We start from the raw sequence: 19,208 nt of genomic DNA on the forward strand, positions 1-19,208 counted from the left end.
GCTCAAGTAATAAATGTGACTATAAAACTGATTTATATTTTGTATATATTAGAATTCAGCTACAGTTTTATGTATCACTTTTTATAGCCATAGATAAAACTTTGATATTTAATCTAATGTTTAATTTTAAACAAAAGACTCTAGTATACTATTGTATGAAGCGAAAATAACAACATCACTTATTTCTAATATCGGTGAAAAAAAAAATGAAAACATTAACGTTTTAAGTGAAAAGAGATCTTTTTTGTTCTTAATTTTGAAAACTGAAACCCACTCGTTACACAATATACTGCTTTGTATCAATAATTTAATACAAGCAATAAATGAATTTTTAATGGCACACGATGAGTTCCAACAACTTTTATCACATAAGTAAACTTATTTACGATACCGATATCGAATATGAATTTTTGCAGCAAAAAAACTTAAAACAATATAATCGATCACGAGATATTACAAAGAATCAATGACAAATGTTTTAGGGATTTTAACAAATTAGCCAAATTTAATAAGAATTGATTTTGTGCATTCACTTTAAATAATAAAAGCCGAATATTCCACCAATTCCAATCAATTTCAACGAATTAAATCCACAACATAATTTACTGTAGCCATTTAGTAAAAAAAAACATAAATGGCCTTTCGAAATAATTAAATGCAATGTTCATTTTTCTATTTTAACGAACATAATCAGTGAAATCATTTTGAAAAAGTGGTAACGACCATTATCAATAATACTGGACTACTTACAAATATGTTTAAAGTTGATGATAATGTTAAACGCTCTCCGGTAGGAAAAATACACTATCTGAATAGAGAATGAAATTTATTGCTCTTGAGATGTGGATTTAGTAAATGTAAATGAAACCAAATTATTTAATGTGGATCACGAGTATTTTGAGATCACAAATTATGAGAATTTGCTATGATTTTTTTTTAATTTGTAACTTCACAAAAATTAAATACATATTCCGGATTTTTCGTAAATATTTTGGTTCATCTTATTACACTTATTTGGGAATTATTATTTACTTACAAAAGTGCACGAATCTCTGAAGATGTGGAATTTTTTTATACAAATATTAAAAATGTTTATCAAAGCAAAAAAAAGTATACACTCTCATCTGATTAGAAAGTGAAGTCCGTCCATTCCTTTTATACTTTTTGAGAACTGCATTCAGAGCACGAAATCGTTACTCACGAGTTATGAGTCACGACAGCTAATTAATTTCTTCTTTTATACATTTTTCATGCGATGTGTGGCCAATCAAATAAGTTTTAATTTTTTTTTTGTTCATAAAAAATGTCAATTTAATTTTCGGTTCAACTAAAATTAAAATTCAAAAGTATAAAAAAAATTCTTCAACAATTTCAATTTTTTCCAATAAAATATGTATCACAATATTGATGTTCCCATTCATACGAATCCATTCGTCTAATTTTAAGAAAGCTTTGGTCGATGTTGCCATCTTTGGTGTTCCATTTAGTGGTCAAAAACACATCGTCCCTTGTATAAATCGTTAATTTCCTGGCTCCTGTCAACTCAGCTCGTTCTTTGTTTAGCTTCGCTATGTCCAACATGGCACCGTTGAAGCTCTTTCTATCTCTTGGTATCACTTTCATTTTTTTCAATGTCGGTGACAGACGAATGAATGGCACAATATCATCAATGCTTGCATCCTTCACATAAAGGCGTTCCAATGTCGCCAAACTCCTTGCCAAATGCTCTATGTCAACAGCGTACAATCGATCCAAAATGATTAGTTCTTTCAAATTGCTAAAAATCGATAAATTGAATCCCGTTGAAAACCATTGAATACACAGTAAATCCAGACCATCAACCGAAGCCAATTGAGTACAGCGATGAGCGTCAATGGATTTTATATAAATAAAAACCCTCTTATAGAACCCCTTTTTGTACAGTTGATTCAACAAGCACCAAATCGACTCAATGTTATTTCCGTAACACTCAAACTCCTTAATTTCAAATGTGTCCAATGTTGCGGTTGAATTTAGAAACGTATCTTTATTATGCCATAGCATTTGTGGCGTAGTCGAAAAACGCTGTACATTTGCATTACGTGTAAAAAAATTATTCAATCCATTGGCGTGAAATGGTACTATTGGTGTTATTTCCAAGTGCAAAAGATTTGGATAGTCATTCAATAGCCATGTGTAGTGATGGTCATCAAATGATGTTCGTTGTAAATATAACCGCTTCAAGTTCGTACAAAACTTCAGAGCCAATTCGTGAAAATCGCCTGAAATACGGACATTTTGTGATTGAATTGTTTCTATTTGTGGATGGAATATGTTTTTGATGAAATTGTGTTCAATAGATAGATGGCCATCGATAAAACATATATGAATGGTTGATACACAATCTTTGGTGCGCGAACAAAGGTAGTATAGTGAATGGATGATTGGGCCACGAATTGAAAGGATCGGCATGTATTGTAGAAAATTCGATGTTTGAATGGATTTGTTAATACGCCCATTTTTATCCACAAAACATGTATGGATTCTATCGAGCTCGCATACATTTTTCACAGCCGAGTAATTTTCCATAAAATATTCACCGGCCACTTTGTGCATTTGCTTGCATGTTTTACCGAACGAATGCAAGTCTTTCAGGCCCAAATATTCAAATATTTCGAAAAAACAGTCGACATGAAGACTAAAAATGGCCGGTAACAACGATGGTTCAATCGGAGATGGTTGTTTTTCGATAGATTGAGCGGCAAGAGACATTTGATTCAGACTTAGATCCAATTGAGATAACTGATTCACTTTAATGCTGCACGGCGTAGCTGTACTACACTCTTTGTGGCTCATTTTTAGTCGTCCGATCGAAGTATTTTGATTTTCCTAAATCCACAGTTTGTCCTGAAAAGTTGGAAAATATACAGAAAATATTTGATGTGAAATGAGATAAAGGAAAAGTTAAAAAAAACCTGTGAGACTGTTGATATGTATTTTATTTATTGATAACACACTAGAATGACAGATGACATTTTATGTCACTTTTGATTTGTCTATTTAGATAGTTGACACCCATCTGTGTGTTCGTATCGACTGTCTAATAACTTGTTTGAAAGAATAGACAAATGCCGTCTTTTGACACTCTTCGTTCTGTATTTGAAAATATTAATCTAAATATATGTGAAAAGTAAATAAAATCCGACGAATACAATTATATCTAACTTAAGCTAAATATCGACTAAAAATTAAAATCTTTTACATACAGTATTTTGTTAAAAAAAATAGAGATTTTTTTGTCATTGTTTGAATTTGGTAAAAATGATATAATTTTTCCGGAATTACTTGGAAAATTCAATCGACTTAAAACGATTGCAAGTCGAAAACATAAAATGAACTATTTTGGGATATTTTTTGTAACAGGAATGCTTTTGAACGTTCAACTGAAAAATAGGGATCCCATTGATACGAATCAGCTCGTCGCAACTCTATTACGCTCAAGTCAGTGTCACCGTTTCTTGCCGACCATTTCGTTTTCAAGTATAGATCCTCGCTTACATGAATGATCACTTTTTGTGCTCCCGGCAGTCTGGCACGCTCTGCGTTCAATTTCACCAAATTAAAAGTTTTGCAATCTACATTCTCAAACAATTGATTCATTTGGCATTTCTGCAACAAATTGATTTTCTTCAATATTGTCGATCGACGAATAAATGGTATAATATCATTAATGGTTCCTTCAATGCAAAGACGTTCAAGTTTCACAAGACCACGGGCTAAAATGTCCATATCGATGTTATTCGATGTTTTAATCCTTAATTCCCTTAGATTGGTGAGTTGAGCTAAACCATTGCAAATACTCACATCAATAAATGTGAAAAACTGCAATGACTCAAGACCTTTGACCGCACTCAATTCCATGCTGAGACCCTTATCAATGTCATTATCGATACAATAATACAGACGTTTATAAAAACCTTGATTGTACAGTTGGTTTAATAACTTCCAAAACAATGTACCGCTTTCCGGACTGTTGTTTCTATTAAAGACATTATTTTCTTTAATTTCCAATATGTCCAATTTTGCGTCAAAATTTAAAAACATTAGACGATTGTTCCATAAGAAATGTTCACTAGTCGAAAATCTTTGAACGCTTTTATTAAGCATGAAAAATATGTTCAGTTCAAAAACATGTGCATCATCTGATGACGGTATGAATTCCAGATGCTCAAGAGTAGGATATTCGTATTGCAACCAAGTGTATCTACTTTCTTCTGGGTAAATTGAAGTATTCCGTTGAACATACAATCGTTTTAAATTTGTACAGTGTTTCAATATCAAGTCATAAAAGTCATCAACAGCACAGCGATTGAATTGGAACGTTTCCACACGGTCCAAGATTCGTTTGAATCGTTTAATTTTATTCTGATCTAATCGTAAATCGTAGAGATGAATGCGATTTATTGCATTGCATTTGTTGATATCCAAGTTGTAATGGAACTGGTCGATAGAAATGCTTGGCACAAATTGATTGAATGCCCACGTTGCAATCCAATTTGTATGAATTCCATTGATACACCATGAATGATTGGCACTTGAGTAATTCTGGTTGAAATATGTACCGGCCACCTTTTGCATTCTCGTACACGTTTGACCGAATGAATGTAAATCCGTCAATGACAAATAGTCGAATATTGTTTCAAAACAATCGATATTCAATTTGAATAATTTCGGTGAATTTTCGCCATACGATGAACCAGCAACCGGTTGCATAAATTCTCTAAAATCACGCGATTGACTCATTTCTTCCTATGAGTGACGAAACAGTTCTTCTGAATTACTGATGGAAAAGAACACAAAATAAATTATTATAAATTTTGAATAAAAATTCTTGAAAATACCTGAGCCTGGCTGCCGAAGAATGTCTTTATATTGTTATTAATTTTAAAAATTAATTTTATAAAAAACCTATTTCACAATTGATGAAATAATCATGACATTTCTAATCTGATCTACCGGCTACATGACACTGTCAAAACACGAACAACCGATACACGCATACATAGATACGTATTTGACATAAGCCTTTGGTTAGGCAAACTCGAAATTTAGAAAGAAGTTGAAATGTCCATTCCACGATATTCAAATCGATTCCAATTTGAATGAGTGTCTATTGTCTAATATGAACGGAAAATGTCAAATCCATTCATTTCTACCTGCTTTCTGGATAAATGACAGTTTTATTACTTTTTGCGGGTTTTTTGTTGTTCAATTCGATTTGCTTACCTGTTAAACCACACATCTCGATTGTTAAAGCGCGACATTTTGTGTGATCTTTTAATTTAAATTTTTACATTTGATGTCATGCTTCATAAGTGATCACAACCAAGCGAAACAATTTATAGAAAAAACTAAAGTTAAATGAAATCAAACCGAATTTTTAAGGATCATTGATCACCAACGACATACACAAAGCAAAACAAGTATAATGTAGTTTATATTCAAAACCTTTACAAAACTTAATAACGAGAATATACCTCAACGTCAAATTTTCTTTCATATTTTTTCCAGAGTTGTTGAGTGAGACCTAAATAAATAAGCAAAATCTAACTTTGGTCAGAGTAAATTTTCTTGTGTCGATCAAAATTCAAGGTCAGATATTTTATAGGTTGAAGAATAAGAAGAGGAAGAAGAAGAAAAAAAATGATAATAAAAATATACTTTTTTTTATTTCAGAGAGAATTTTTAATTTGGTTTTGTGAATAAATTTCGATCAATAATCATGTCATCCAAATCGTACGATTACGCGATCAATGGTATTTTAACAACTGGTAAAACACTATATTTGAACGAGAAGTTTTCCGATTTTAGCTTTATTTGCAAATCAGCCGATGGATTGGATGAAATTATTCCGGTTCACAAATCCTTTTTGGCGAGCGTAAGCGATGTGTTCGATGTGATGTTCAGTGATACATGGAAAGGAAAAGTGAACGTTGTGATTCCTGATGCAACGGCCGCTGAATTCAGGGAATTTTTACAATTCTTCTACTTGGAACGGGCAAAATTAACAACGGACAACATCGAAAGAGTCATGTATCTCGGAAACAAATACATTGTGCCCGAATGTATGAATGCGTGTGTAAAATTTCTGCATCGAATTCTTACCGAAGACAATATTTGTTTTGGCTACAGTCTTGCCATTCTCTACAATCAAAACGAGTTGAAACGATTCTGTGAACTGATAATCGCCAGCAAAACAAGAGCAGTTTTTTCATCGGCCAGTTTTCTGGAATGCAGCAAAGATGCGCTAGAGCATATTTTGAAAATGGATTCACTATCTTGTTCCGAAGTAGATGTATTTGAAGCATGTATGGAATGGGTAAAAAGCTAGGGGCAATTCATTTAAAGATTCTTTTTCGATTATTTGTCGATTATTTTCGATTAATTCTATTCTTTTCTTTTGTGATTCTCCCCTAGGTAAAAAGTGCTTGTGGATTGGAACTGGAAGAATTGACAAGAGAAATCATTCAAACGTATCTTGGTGATTTGATTTACAAAATTCGCTTCAAATCAATAAAACCACAGCAATTTGGCTATCTTGCTTCAATCTATGGCCGTTTATTCTCATCAGATGAGTACAGAGAAATTGTTCAATTGACTGCATTATCACACTTTGAACCGAATGCATTCAAACAAACACTGAGAACATCATTTAAAAAATTTCAGTTCAATGAAAGCGAAAAAATTGTATGCGACCGCCTAATGGCGTTAAATTTTTCAACGAGCCCATATTACATCAAACATATTGAGAAGACTGTATTTTCGGTGAACCAACCGATGGTGTTGCAGCAAATTGTATGCAGCCAAGTATGTGAATACAAGTCAAATGATTACTTTCCCATAGACGGCTTGTCGACTGAAATAAAAATCGTTCAAGTTAGCGAATCGGAATCTTCTGACGAAGAAATCATTCTTCATGATAAGAAATTTCACTTGAAATCTGAACTTACATATATAAATTTTTCGAAGACAAAACTTGTTAGACCGGGCTTTATGTATGAAATTCAACTAAAACAAACACCACCGCCAAACTACTGCACCGGCAACATTCTCAAGACCGAAGTTCAATTGGAATCGAATATTTTGATACAGTTTTATCGCGATCCGATCGGAGAAAGGGATAAAGTCGCTAGAGGGATTGTACACAAGATTGCATTTTATCGAGTTTAATAATGCTAAACGTGTATTCTTCATTAGGATTACAAACGACATTTATGTTGTTTTTATCGCAAATTCTGACTCCTGAAGTTTTGAAGTGCCAATGCAAACGTCAATTGTGAAAATTCAAAAGTGTTAACATTTAAGTTTTTTTGTTAGTTTAACAACTCCGCTTTTCTCACACGTATACATTGTTTTTCGCTACTGCTTATTTGATGTTTTTTTGAATTTTTTGAATTTTTTTTAAAGTGTAACAGCGTGTTTCGTTGATGATGGCTGCACAGTAATGCGACCGAAATGCATTCAGTTTATTAAAAGTTCTGACAATCAATAAACAAATCGTTGGGTTTTGTATTTTGTTTTTGTTAAAATTTTATATGATTTTTGGAATTTTTTAGTTACCCATAATCTAGACCACCATAGTTGAATTTTCAACAGATTAACAGTTGAGAAAAATTCAAAAAATTAAGTTCAAATATTGATAGAATGGAAAATAAGTCAGAATTTTATAAAAAATATTTTATTTCATTTTTGAATCATTTTTTTTCAACACATAAATTGTAAGCCGATAATATGAAATAGACCCGCATAATTGCTCTCATTAAACATTTTTGACTTGTTCACTTATATTCTAATCTATTTGGAAATCGCAGAGATTAATGCAACTATTTGAATTGTCGAATTGGTCGACTGATTTAGATAATGACGGAATATTGAAATTGTTTGTATCCCCATTTTCGGACTTTATTTTGTTTTGAAGATAGCTCGTTATCAGTTTTAAATACGATGGAACCCAAGTTTTCGAACGACTCCTCTTGCAACTTTATCAATTTTCATGTATGAATCATGATGAAACTGTACGTTAATGTTCGAATCGAGTTGAACTTTCAACTTCAGGATGTCACCAGTGCTACAGTTTGGTGGTGGACTTTGTTTCAGCTGAATTTCATACAAAAAACCCGGTCTCACAAGGATCGGCTTCGTCAAAGTTATATTTCTTGCACAAAAATTAGTCAGATGATAATTTCCACGATGAAGAACGACTTTGTCGCCACCAGGAGCCGCTACAGAAACTTGAATGATTTCCAATTCAGTTTGCAGATCCTCAACAGGATAGTATTGATTCGATGCATAAATGCTTATTATGCTGCATTCAATCTGTTTCAACAGCATCGGATGATTGATGGAAAATTGGGTCTTTTCAACACTTTTGATGTAATACGGAGTCCGTGCAAAATCGAGTGACAATAAGCGATCGCATTTGATCATTTCCGAAAAAGGCAGATTTTCAAACGGAATTCTATGATTTTGGTTGAAAATGGTTGGATTAAAATTATATTGTTTCGCAATCGATTGAACAATTTCTCTGTATTCATCTGCTAAAAATAAGCCACCGTACATATTGTTTCGAATGAGATCGGCAAACTGATGTAATGTCATCGAGTTGAAGCGAATTTTGAAAAATAATTCACCGAGGTGAACTTGAATGATTTCTCTTGTCAATTTATTTTTACTGACATTTTTTACCTAGGGGAGAATCATAAAAGAAAAGAATAGATCTAATTTAAAATAATCGACAAATAATCGAAAAAGAATCAATAACAATTATTAAATAATAGAAAGGCAATTTTTAAGTGAATTGCCCCTATCTTTTTACCCATCTCATGCATGCCTTAAACACTTCCGCTTCGGAACAAGACAACGATTCCATTTCCAAAATATTGCCAAGCGTCTCTTTTTTGCATGTGAGAAAACTGGCCGATGAAAAAACCTTTTCTGTATTGATCGCGATCACTATTTTGCAAAATCGTTGCAAAGCAATTTGATCATAAGAAATGGCAAGATCGTAGCCCCAACAAATATTGTCTTCGGTCAGATTTCGTTGCAGAAATTTTACACACGCATTCATACATTCTGGCACATTGTATTCCTTTCCGAAGCACATGACTTTTTTAATGTTGTCCATTGTTAATGTTGCCCGTTCCAAGTAAAAGAATTGTAAAAATTCCCTGAATTCAGCGGCTGTTGCGTCAGGAATCACAACGTCCACTTTCCCTTTCCATGAATCACTGAACAAATTATCAAACTTATTGCTTACGGCTGCCAAAAAGGATTTGTGAACCGGAATAATTTCATCACATCTATCGGATGAGTTGAAAATAAAGCGAAGATCGGAAAACTTCTCGTTCAAATATAATGTTTTACCAATTGATAAAATGCCATTGGTCGCGTAATCGTTCGATATGCTTGACATGACTGATGAAAATGGTTTTCAAAAACACTATTTTTCTGAAATTAGAGAAAAATTAATGAATATTCACACTCCTTTTTTGGAGAATAGGACATATCAAAATTCTTTATTCCAAAATTCAAAAAACAACAATTCTGTTAACATCAGACGCTGAGATTTGTAATTGTAAATGCTCACTCAATAATTTAATAAAAATACAAACAAACCTGATGTAAAAAATGTTGAAGAAAACAAAAAAAGAACGACTGCTTCATAAAATCGGCTCATGTAACTGTGGATTTTTCATCCGAATGTATCAAATACAATGATCAATGTAAGTCGTATTAGTATGTCATACTACTAGACAGTGTCTAATAGAAATCTCAGTGTATTGTTTATACTGAGCCTGTGTAATCGTCCAATTGATAACAACAAATGAATCGTCCGAAAGTTTTAGGGCTTGATTAATATTCTTACTTTGTTCCTCTAATCTATCACACGCCACGAACGTGTAATCAAAATATGTGCGGAAAAATTTAAATATAAGATGTTATTTCGTTCAATCCAAAGTAGAAAAAAGCGCTCAACAATCGACCAAGATGGTTTTCGTTTAATTTTTATCATTCAAAGTGAATCCAAAGTGAATGTTATGCATTTCTTAAATTCGACATCGCTAAAGATTTTTCGTCCGAAGGATCGTTATCATTCGAATAGAATCAATATACAGGGTGTCTCATATAAGTGAACCTCTACTGAGGGTATAAATTTCATTTTTCTCTTTTGTTGGTATAGTTTTCAAAAATCTACTCCGATAGAAATTCGTAGAAATTTATTTCCTAAATCAGAGCAGATTTTTAAAAATTATACCAACAGAAGAAAAAATCGGAATTTATGCCCTCAGTAGTGGCCCATTTATATGAGACACCCTGTATATATTCTATGTATGTCGTTTTGATATAAACAAAGTATAAATCGCAAAAAATCTAGTTTATTGTTTATACTGTGTCCGTGTAATCGTCCACTAATACTAAATATATTTTCATACTGTGTGAGTATTTGATGTTTTTATACTAAAACGATTGAATGCCGGCTACACACAATATTGTGTATTGTGTATATTTGTATTGAACAATAACAAATAAATTCTCCGAAAATTTTTGACAGCTACAATCAATTGAATGAAATTTCTACAGATTAGCAAATGAAATTACAATCAAGTGACATTTAAATAGTAATTTTGTGATTTAAAAAAATCTTATCTTCGATCATTTTAAAAATATATTTAAATTCGATAGAATTCAAGATATCGAATCAATCCTCTTGCAACGCCATCAATGCCAACGATCGAATCGCCATAAAACTGTGCAGTAAAGTCCGATTCCATTTGAACCTCAGTCTTCAGCATAGTGCCAGTGCAGCAATTCGGTGATGGTGTTTGTTCCATTTGAATTTCATACGTAATTCCGGGTCTGATTAGGATTGGCGTGGGCAATTTTATTTTCGATGTATTCAAAGATTGCAGACGAATATCTTCAGTATAAAAAACAATTTTCCCATTGTATGGAGAATATTGAGTGATTTCAACAATTTTCATTTTAGCTGATAGACTATCTATAGGATAGTAGTCATTGTTTCTATATTCGGCTATTTGGCTGCACACGATTAGGTGCAACAACATCGGTTGGTTGACGGTGAATGTGGTCTTTTCGATGCTTTGGAGGTAATAAGGAATACGTGAAAACTCGTTTGGAAATGAGCGGTCACATTCGATCCTTCCCATTTCACAAAACTGAAGACTTTCAAATGGAATTCGGTAATTTTGGCTGAATCTGGATCGTTCAAAAGAATATGATTTCGAAATCAATAGAATAATTTCTCTGTAATCATCTGCTGAGAATAAACCGCCATACGATGGAATGAGAGTTGCAAATTGTTGTAGTGTCATCGATTTGAAGCGAATTTCGTAAATCAAATCACCAAGATACGTTTGAATGATTTCTCTTGTCAGTTCGGCCGCCCCACTAGTCCTTTTTACCCATTCCATACATGTTTCAAATACTTCCACTTCAGAACAAGACAATGGGTCAATTTTTAAAATGTGACCAAGTGCTTCTTCGTTGCATTCCAGAAAACTGACCGATGAAAAAACTGCTCTTGTTTTGCTGGCGATTATCAGTTCACAGAATCGTTTCAAATCATTTTGATTGTAGAGAATGGCAAGACTGTAGCCCCAACAAATATTGTCTTCGGTAAGAATTCGATGAAGAAATTTTACACACGCATTCATACATTCTGACACATTGTATTTGTCTCCGAGATACATGACTCTTTCGATGTTGTCCGTTGTTAATGTTGCACGTCTTAAGTAAAAGAATTGTAAAAATTCCTTGAATTCAGCGGATGTTGCATCAGGAATCACAACGGCCACATTCCCTTTCCATGTATCACTGAACATCACATCGAACACATCGCTTACGCTCGCCAAAAAGGATTTGTGAACCGGAATAATTTCATCCAATCCATCGGCTGATTTGCAAATAAAGTTAAAATCGGAAAACTTCTCGTTCAAATATAAATTTTCACGCGTTGATGAAATGCCATTGATCGCGTAATTGAAGGATGTGCTTGACATGACCGCCGACATTGGTTGCAACAACACTCTTATTCTGGAGAAATGGGGATTATAATACGCCTCAACCGGTTTTTACTTTCAAATTCCCGCCAACACCAAACTAATTTGCTTATATTGAAGTTTAACAACGTTGGAATTAAGCTTTCACCAAATAATTTACCGAAAATCTGTGACTTGAAAAATATTGAACAAAATCTAAACGTCTGCTTCACACAAATGTTCCGCGCATCAAATTGAATGCGAGTATTAAAATAAAGAGTCTTACGGGAGTAAGACGAACTTTTCCGCACGGTGGTAGTTGCGTATTTTATTAAGAAAGTTCAAAATAACATTTGTTCGATTTTTCAAACCATTCAAGCGGCGTAAAGGTTTTTAATTTAATAGCAGAAGTACTCGCAAAAGATTTTTCACACTTTCATGTTGAACCCATTTGTACGACATTTGAAAGTATTCTATTTTCTTATAAAACACTATAAAAAACATGTCTGACGTTAATTTTGCCATAAAAATTATTTTTGAAACACTTTTCATAACAAAAGTCACAAAAAATTTGGATTTTTGTATGGGAGCCATGACTGTATTCTACCTTAATGGCGTAAAACTTTGTACAGGTTATTTTTTTCACAAAAAAATAACATTCGGAGGGTTTGGAGAAATTTCAACCAAAATTAAGAGTACCTCCCATACAAAATATTCGTTTTTGAGCCAATAATTGGAAATTTTGTATGGGAGGTACCCCTAATTTTAATTGAAATATCTTCAAACTTTTGGAATGTTATTTTTTTGTGTAAAAAATAGACTGTGCAAAGTTTCACGTAATTAAGGTAGCATACAGGCATGGCTTCCATACAAAAATTCAATTTTTTTGTGATTTTTTTAAGGAAACTGTATCAAAAATTGATTGTATCTCAAAACTAACGTCGATTTCGGTTTTCTCGTGCCAAAAAACCCCCCAATACATATTTTTGAGTGTTTAAGTCCACATTAAGTATGACTTCTGGACGAAAATTCGCGAAAATTGGACTCTTTTTCATAGGTATCACTACAGGCATGACATTTTTTTCCATCAACCAAAGTCGCTCAAAAGCTAATGATTTCTATTCCTCGGGACCCCCAATCATCCTGTAAAGTCAGATTTTGAATTAAGTTTCTACGATGAGCGCAATCTTGCTAACAAATTTTGCGTACGACGTACAACGTACGACGTACAGATTAACATAAACCATGCTCAAAACGGCCTGATTCGGGTTCTCTGACCTCAGAAACGTCCAGAAAACATGTTTCTGAAGTTTTCAAAATTTTGACCGATTACAATACTTTTCACCTTACACTATGTGTGCGGAAAAGTAAAATTCTGTACGATTTGATGTTAGTTCCGTTTCTGTCGAAACTCATCATATATAACGTTATCATATATTATGAAAGACGTCTATGACAAAGCGGCATATATGCATAAGCATGCTTGTCATTATCAGTGGATTCTACCGAAACAGCTACATTTTATTAGTCGAATTATTTTCACAGTTTCGTATAAAAGACTATTTACATCTGCTATTACATCTGTATTTGCATTTATATTTCAACCTTGAACTTGACAAAAAACCAAACAAAATGTAACAAAAAAAACGTTCAATTTGTAATTTCAAACTTTATTGATCCGATTGCATTTTAAGTCTAGTAAGAGAAATTACATTAATCCATCCATTTGTGTTTTGATTAGCGGGCGTCGAACACAATCACTGAAAAAAAAACATTAAACCGTATATATACAAAAAAAGTTATGTTTCTGCATTTAAAAAAGGAATAAAGTATTATTCCTCAACTATTCCTGCATATACTTACATCGCTTTGTACGTTTTTTGTACATGATCCGATAACCACATTCACGGCACCGAATTGCATCTTTTGGTCGCATCTCGTTTTCGCAGTGACATTCTGGCAACAACAAAAAACAGCATTGGCATTGAAAAATACAAATCGATTAAAAGATACAGATACAGATACGAGGGTTGCTCCATAATTTTTTTTAAAAACATATATAACACAGTTGTTTTTTGTCGAAAATGGTTTTATTGTTTTTCAAAATATTCCCCGAGATGATCGATACACTTTTGCATTCGATGAAACCATTTGTCATAGCATTCGTGCCACTCCGAAAGTGATATCTCCAAAACGTGTGTTTTGAACGCTTCAACTGCTTCTTCTGGTGTCGAAAATCGTTGACCACGTAGTTTTTTCTTCACGCTTGGGAACAAAAAAAAGTCATTGGGTGCCAGGTCAGGACTGTACGGTGGATGACCCATCAGTTCGATGTTTTGACCGGTCAAAAATCGAGTAGTTTGAAAAGATGTGTGAGAGCTCGCATTATCGTGATGAAGAATTATTTTGCGACGGTGGTTGTTTTTTCTTATTTCACCAAACACTTCGGGCAAACAAATGGTGGTATACCAATCAGAATTGACGGTCTTACGATCCTCTAGTGGAACGGTTGCCACATGACCACTTCTCCCGAAAAAACAGGCGACCATTCGCTTCGAAGTGCTTCTTGCTCGAACAACTTTCGTTGGGTTATCTTCATTTTGGAAGACCCATACAGTCGACTGCTGTTTCGTTTCGGGCTCATAGGCATATATCCACGATTCGTCACCAGTGACGATTTTATTAACGTCTTTTGAAGCACCACGATTGAATTTCTTGAGCATTTCTTTACACCAACTCACACGAGCCATTTTTTGTTCATCGGTCAATTTATGTGGGATCCAACGAGAGCAAATCTTTTTTACAGCTAAATGTTCATGCAAAATTGTATGTATGCTGTGGGATGAAATGCCCAAAGATGCCTCAATCTCACGGTAGGTCACATGACGATCTTCCATAATCAGTTTTCTGACAGCATCGATGTTTTGTGGCACAACAGCTGATTTTGGACGACCTGTATGAAACTCGTCTTTGAGCGAACTACGACCGCAACGGAATTCTCGGTACCAGTTATAAATTGTCTGAAGGGTTGGTGCTTCATTGCCAAAGGCCAAATGAAGTCGATCGAAACACTGTTGTTGAGATAATTTACTTCGAAAATCGTAGTAAATCATTTTACGAAAATCTTCACGTGTAAAATTCATTTTTTTGTTGAGTCGCAGTTTACCAGTCACTGTAAACAATACAAATAGCGTTCGTACGACAAAAGGTTCAGGGCACGAATACATACCAAAACATCAAACTTTACGAATATGACAATGGTTTACATCGGGCAACACTATAAGTACCATTTTAAAAAAAATTATGGAGCAACCTACGTAGTTTAAAACAATTCAGAAAACATTCGTATGCTAATTACACCAATGTTTGTGTAAAACAATTTCATTAAATTATGATTTGTAAAATCTTACCGCCACAAACGTAAACCATGGCTGTTTTGAGTACTGTATCCTTGGAGCTCGGTTCAGACATCGTTAATTAATATAAAATCGAAATTAAATTAGAAAAATCACAAATTTCAAGCACCGGGACTTTGTGAATCCGAATAAATCACACAATTTGACAAAATAGAATTTTGACACCTTACCTTTATACAGTAGCACGTCAAATCTTAATTCACTGAATATCCGTTTGTCGCCACACCAGAAGAAACAATTCAACAAGTTGCACACATATAACTAGAGCTCACTAATACAATCATAATGAAAAGCAGACAACACACATTCAAGTGTAAACAATAACAAACCAACAGCGTAGTCGACATTGGAGCGAAAATTCAAACATAAAATGGAATTTCGTTTGAGTAAAATTCGCAGACGTTCTACAAAAAACCGAATGAGAAAATAAAATTGCAAGTTAAAAAAAATGTGCCTCAAAATGATTTCTTTTCTCTTAAAAATGGTTTTGCTTTATTCAGTACTATTTCTTTCTTTTATAAATTGTTTAAAAAATGAAATTGATATCATTGGAATGATTTTCAAACCAAAAACTTATTATATATTTAATTGCGTTTGATGACAAAGACTCGTTTAGTTGGTAATATTTAAAATCGATAGAATTCAAGTTTGCGAATCATTCCTCTGGCGACAATATCATTTCCCACGATCGGATCGCGATGAAACTGTACAATGATGTTCGATTCCATTTGAACCTCGGTCTTTAGAATGTTTCCTGTGCAGAAGTTCTGTATTGGTGTTTGTTTCATTTGAATTTCATACATGACTCCCGGCCTAATAAGAATTGGCTTCGACAAAGTCATATAAGTGAGTTCCGATTTCAAGTACGTATTCCCTTCGTACAGACTAAGTTCTACGTTAGAAGATGCTGATTTTGTCAATTGTACGATTTTTATTTCGGTCGACAATTTGACGATGGCACAGTATTCATTCGATTTAAATTCGCCCACTTGGCTGAACTCGATTTGCCTTAGAAGCAGTGGTTCATTGACGGAAAAAACGGTCGTTTCAATACTTTTGATACAATACGGACTCCGTGAAAAGTCCAATGCGACCAGTCGATCACATTCTATCTTTTCCATGTCATCGAAATAAAGATTTGTAGTTCGAGGTGTTTGTTTGAAGATATTTGGCTTGAAATGTTGAATCGCTGTCGATTGAGTGATATCACTGTATTCTTCAACCGAAAATATGCGGCCATATGATGGAACAAGTCTGGCAAACTGTTGTGGTGTCATCGATTTGAAGGAAAACTCGTAAAATAAATGGCCGAGACACTTTTGAACAATGGATCTTGTCAGTTCGGTCGCTCCACTAGTACTTTTCACCCATTCCATGCACGCTCGAAAGACTTTTGATTCCGAACAAGTCAGTGTGTCCATTCGCAAAATGTGGCCCAGCACGTCTTTGTCGCATTGCAAAAAACTGGCCGATGAAAAAACAGCTTTCGTATTGATGGCAATCATCAGCTCACAGAATCGTTTTAAATCGCTTTGATTGTAGAGAATGGCAAGCCAGAAGCCACAGCAATAGTTGTCGTCGGTAAGAGTTTGGCGCAGAAATTTTACACATGCATTAATACATTCGGTGACGTTGTATTTGTCTCCAAGGTACATAACCTTGGCTATGTTGTCCATTGTCAATTTTGCCCGTCCCAAGTAGAAGAATTGTAAAAATTCCTTGAATTCGGCGGCTGTGGCATCGGGAAGCACAACATCGACTTTCTCTTTCCATCCATGGAACATTGCTCGGAAAACATCGCTGATACCGGCCAAGAGCAATTTGTGCACCGGAATACGCTCATCGGACTCATCGGATGACTTACAAATGAAGTGGAAATCGGCCATTATTTCACTCAAATACAAATCTTGGCCGGTTAATAAAATACCTTTGATCGCATATTCGAGAGTTTTGGTTGACATGGCTAATGGATTGCCGAAATTCGTTCACGGAATCAAGATGCCGAATTAAAACCAAATCTCGTTGATATCAACGAGCCACTGAAATAGAGGAGGAACTAATGATGAATCACATAGTTTTATTTCCTTTCTCGAAATTCTTACCTTTAAATTTTCGGTTACACCAGACAAACTTGCTTCGATTGGCTTTCGTGACGATGGAACGCTCACTCAATAAATCTTAGAAAATATAAAAAATTACGATGAAAAAGTTAAACAAAATATGAAAGTGAATTGCTTGAAATGTACTTGTGTTTATCGAGCTGTAATATGATCATTGATCATTTAAAACGTTTCTTTGATCCGCTTTTGTTTTGTTCTTTTGGGTGATAGTTATTTCTAAAAAAAATCTCTGGTTGCGATTACAAACGTAATTAGAGCGCCAAAAATGCAATAAAAAATCTCAACCAAACAATCACAGTAGAAAGATACAGACTGAATCATACATCAATAACAAACGCAATAATGTTTTAAATGTCATTGTGGGAGAAGGCAAAATCTGTACACAAATACTTTTGACAGTTCCACTCAATTCGTTAGACAGCCGATATTTATTTCAAATTTGAATTGGACATTCGTTGGAATGTTTCAAATTTATTTTATTTTCATTTTTTAAGAATTTGGTTTCAACTGTTTCAACGATTGATTTTTTTTTTTTGTAAATTTTCTAGACATTTTTTTCAATTCCGTGACTTTGTACATATGTGTGCATTGGTACATTTTACACTCCTTCTTCTATGATGATGCCATAAAGCCGGAAATTACTGTCAACAAAACTCACGATTATTTGAATTTTGACTATTCAAACCACGTACTGTCAACATAAGTTGATTGTCTGATATGCACTTCAAATGTCAAAAATTCTGCTGAACAATGACGTTTGAAACTATTTTGCGGTCTTTTTGGTTAAATGTGATGAAATTCAATTTTCTAACTGTATTTTTTAAACAAATTATATAATAATATAGAATAATAAGCATTCTTCGCAATTCATTCGAAAAAAAACGAAGAAATTTATGAAAAACGAAAGAGAAATCAAATCAAGAAGATCATATTACAAGAAGAGACACGAAGCAAAACAAGTACGATTTAAGCAGCGAAATTTTATTTACTTTTCAACATTTTTCAATTAACTAAGTTTTTTCATATTTTCTCAGTCACATCAGCGACATTTAATCTGAAACAGTTTGGTATCACAGTAACAATTGTTTATCGAATGTAAGAAATTAAGATTAGGAAGAATAAGAAGAAGAAGAAGAAATGAGTCACAAACTGCGTGATTATTTAATGTTTTGTTTTCTCTTTTATTTCAGATAACCTCGTCCTTTCAGCGAGAGAACAATTAATTTGGTTTCAATAAAAGGAATTTCGGCCGCCATGTCAAGCACATTGAACGACTACGCTATTAAGGGTATTTTATCAGTTGGTGAACAATTATATTTAAACAAAGATACGGCCGATTTCCATTTTATTTGTAAGTCAGCCGACGGAAAAGATGAACGCATTCCCGTCCACAAATTGCTTCTCGGCAGCGTTAGCGATGTTTTTCGAGCGATGTTCAGTGATTCATGGAAAGAAAAAATCGACGTTGTAATTCCCGACGCTAACGCCACGGAATTTAAGGAATTTTTGCAATTCTTTTATTTGGGACGGGCAAAATTAACGATGGACAATATTGCCAAGGTGATGTATCTTGGCGATAAATACAACGTAACTGAATGTATGGATACATGCGCGATGTTTCTTCGAGGAACTCT

At 33.9% G+C, this 19,208-nt stretch overlaps 7 protein-coding genes across 7 annotated transcripts; 2 read left to right on the forward strand and 5 right to left on the reverse strand.

The window, feature by feature from the left end:
* Positions 1 to 1,337: 1,337 nt before the first annotated feature.
* Positions 1,338 to 3,157, reverse strand: LOC116351446. Its single transcript, XM_031783546.1, has 2 exons — positions 2,955 to 3,157; positions 1,338 to 2,886 (listed from the first exon to the last, which is right to left on the reverse strand). The coding sequence occupies exon 2, from the start codon at positions 2,833 to 2,835 to the stop codon at positions 1,372 to 1,374; it is 1,464 nt and encodes a 487-aa protein (XP_031639406.1). The 5' UTR covers positions 2,836 to 2,886; positions 2,955 to 3,157; the 3' UTR covers positions 1,338 to 1,371.
* A 129-nt stretch (positions 3,158 to 3,286) lies between these two features.
* On the reverse strand, positions 3,287 to 4,986 carry LOC116351449. The gene is made up of 2 exons (XM_031783548.1): positions 4,881 to 4,986; positions 3,287 to 4,819 (listed from the first exon to the last, which is right to left on the reverse strand). Exon 2 carries the CDS (start codon positions 4,780 to 4,782, stop codon positions 3,343 to 3,345), a length of 1,440 nt encoding a protein of 479 aa, XP_031639408.1. The 5' UTR covers positions 4,783 to 4,819; positions 4,881 to 4,986; the 3' UTR covers positions 3,287 to 3,342.
* Positions 4,987 to 5,273: 287 nt separating this feature from the next.
* On the forward strand, positions 5,274 to 7,302 carry LOC116351450 (BTB/POZ domain-containing protein 3-like). Its single transcript, XM_031783549.1, has 4 exons — positions 5,274 to 5,462; positions 5,551 to 5,631; positions 5,716 to 6,358; positions 6,457 to 7,302. Exons 3-4 carry the CDS (start codon positions 5,762 to 5,764, stop codon positions 7,207 to 7,209), a joined length of 1,350 nt encoding a protein of 449 aa, XP_031639409.1. The 5' UTR covers positions 5,274 to 5,462; positions 5,551 to 5,631; positions 5,716 to 5,761; the 3' UTR covers positions 7,210 to 7,302.
* A 672-nt stretch (positions 7,303 to 7,974) lies between these two features.
* LOC116351445 lies at positions 7,975 to 9,271 on the reverse strand. Its single transcript, XM_031783545.1, has 2 exons — positions 8,855 to 9,271; positions 7,975 to 8,724 (listed from the first exon to the last, which is right to left on the reverse strand). The coding sequence occupies exons 1-2, from the start codon at positions 9,161 to 9,163 to the stop codon at positions 7,975 to 7,977; spliced, it is 1,059 nt and encodes a 352-aa protein (XP_031639405.1). The 5' UTR covers positions 9,164 to 9,271.
* Positions 9,272 to 13,687: 4,416 nt separating this feature from the next.
* On the reverse strand, positions 13,688 to 15,619 carry LOC116351451 (DNA-directed RNA polymerases I, II, and III subunit RPABC4-like). The gene is made up of 3 exons (XM_031783551.1): positions 15,449 to 15,619; positions 13,902 to 13,994; positions 13,688 to 13,798 (listed from the first exon to the last, which is right to left on the reverse strand). Exons 1-3 carry the CDS (start codon positions 15,507 to 15,509, stop codon positions 13,776 to 13,778), a joined length of 177 nt encoding a protein of 58 aa, XP_031639411.1. The 5' UTR covers positions 15,510 to 15,619; the 3' UTR covers positions 13,688 to 13,775.
* A 330-nt stretch (positions 15,620 to 15,949) lies between these two features.
* LOC116351448 (BTB/POZ domain-containing protein 3-like) lies at positions 15,950 to 17,891 on the reverse strand. Its single transcript, XM_031783547.1, has 3 exons — positions 17,701 to 17,891; positions 17,557 to 17,631; positions 15,950 to 17,493 (listed from the first exon to the last, which is right to left on the reverse strand). The coding sequence occupies exon 3, from the start codon at positions 17,413 to 17,415 to the stop codon at positions 16,081 to 16,083; it is 1,335 nt and encodes a 444-aa protein (XP_031639407.1). The 5' UTR covers positions 17,416 to 17,493; positions 17,557 to 17,631; positions 17,701 to 17,891; the 3' UTR covers positions 15,950 to 16,080.
* A 937-nt stretch (positions 17,892 to 18,828) lies between these two features.
* LOC116351452 (BTB/POZ domain-containing protein 6-like) lies at positions 18,829 to 19,161 on the forward strand (the record flags this gene model as incomplete). The annotated part of the gene is made up of 1 exon (XM_031783552.1): positions 18,829 to 19,161. A coding segment is annotated over exon 1 (333 nt), but the record flags the coding sequence as incomplete, so codon positions are not given.
* Between the last annotated feature and the right edge of the window lie 47 nt (positions 19,162 to 19,208).

Source organism: Contarinia nasturtii, unplaced genomic scaffold, assembly GCF_009176525.2.
Source record: "Contarinia nasturtii isolate CC-2019 unplaced genomic scaffold, AAFC_CNas_1.1 Cnas_scaffold_5499, whole genome shotgun sequence".
NCBI classification, from domain to species: Eukaryota; Metazoa; Arthropoda; class Insecta; order Diptera; family Cecidomyiidae; genus Contarinia; species Contarinia nasturtii.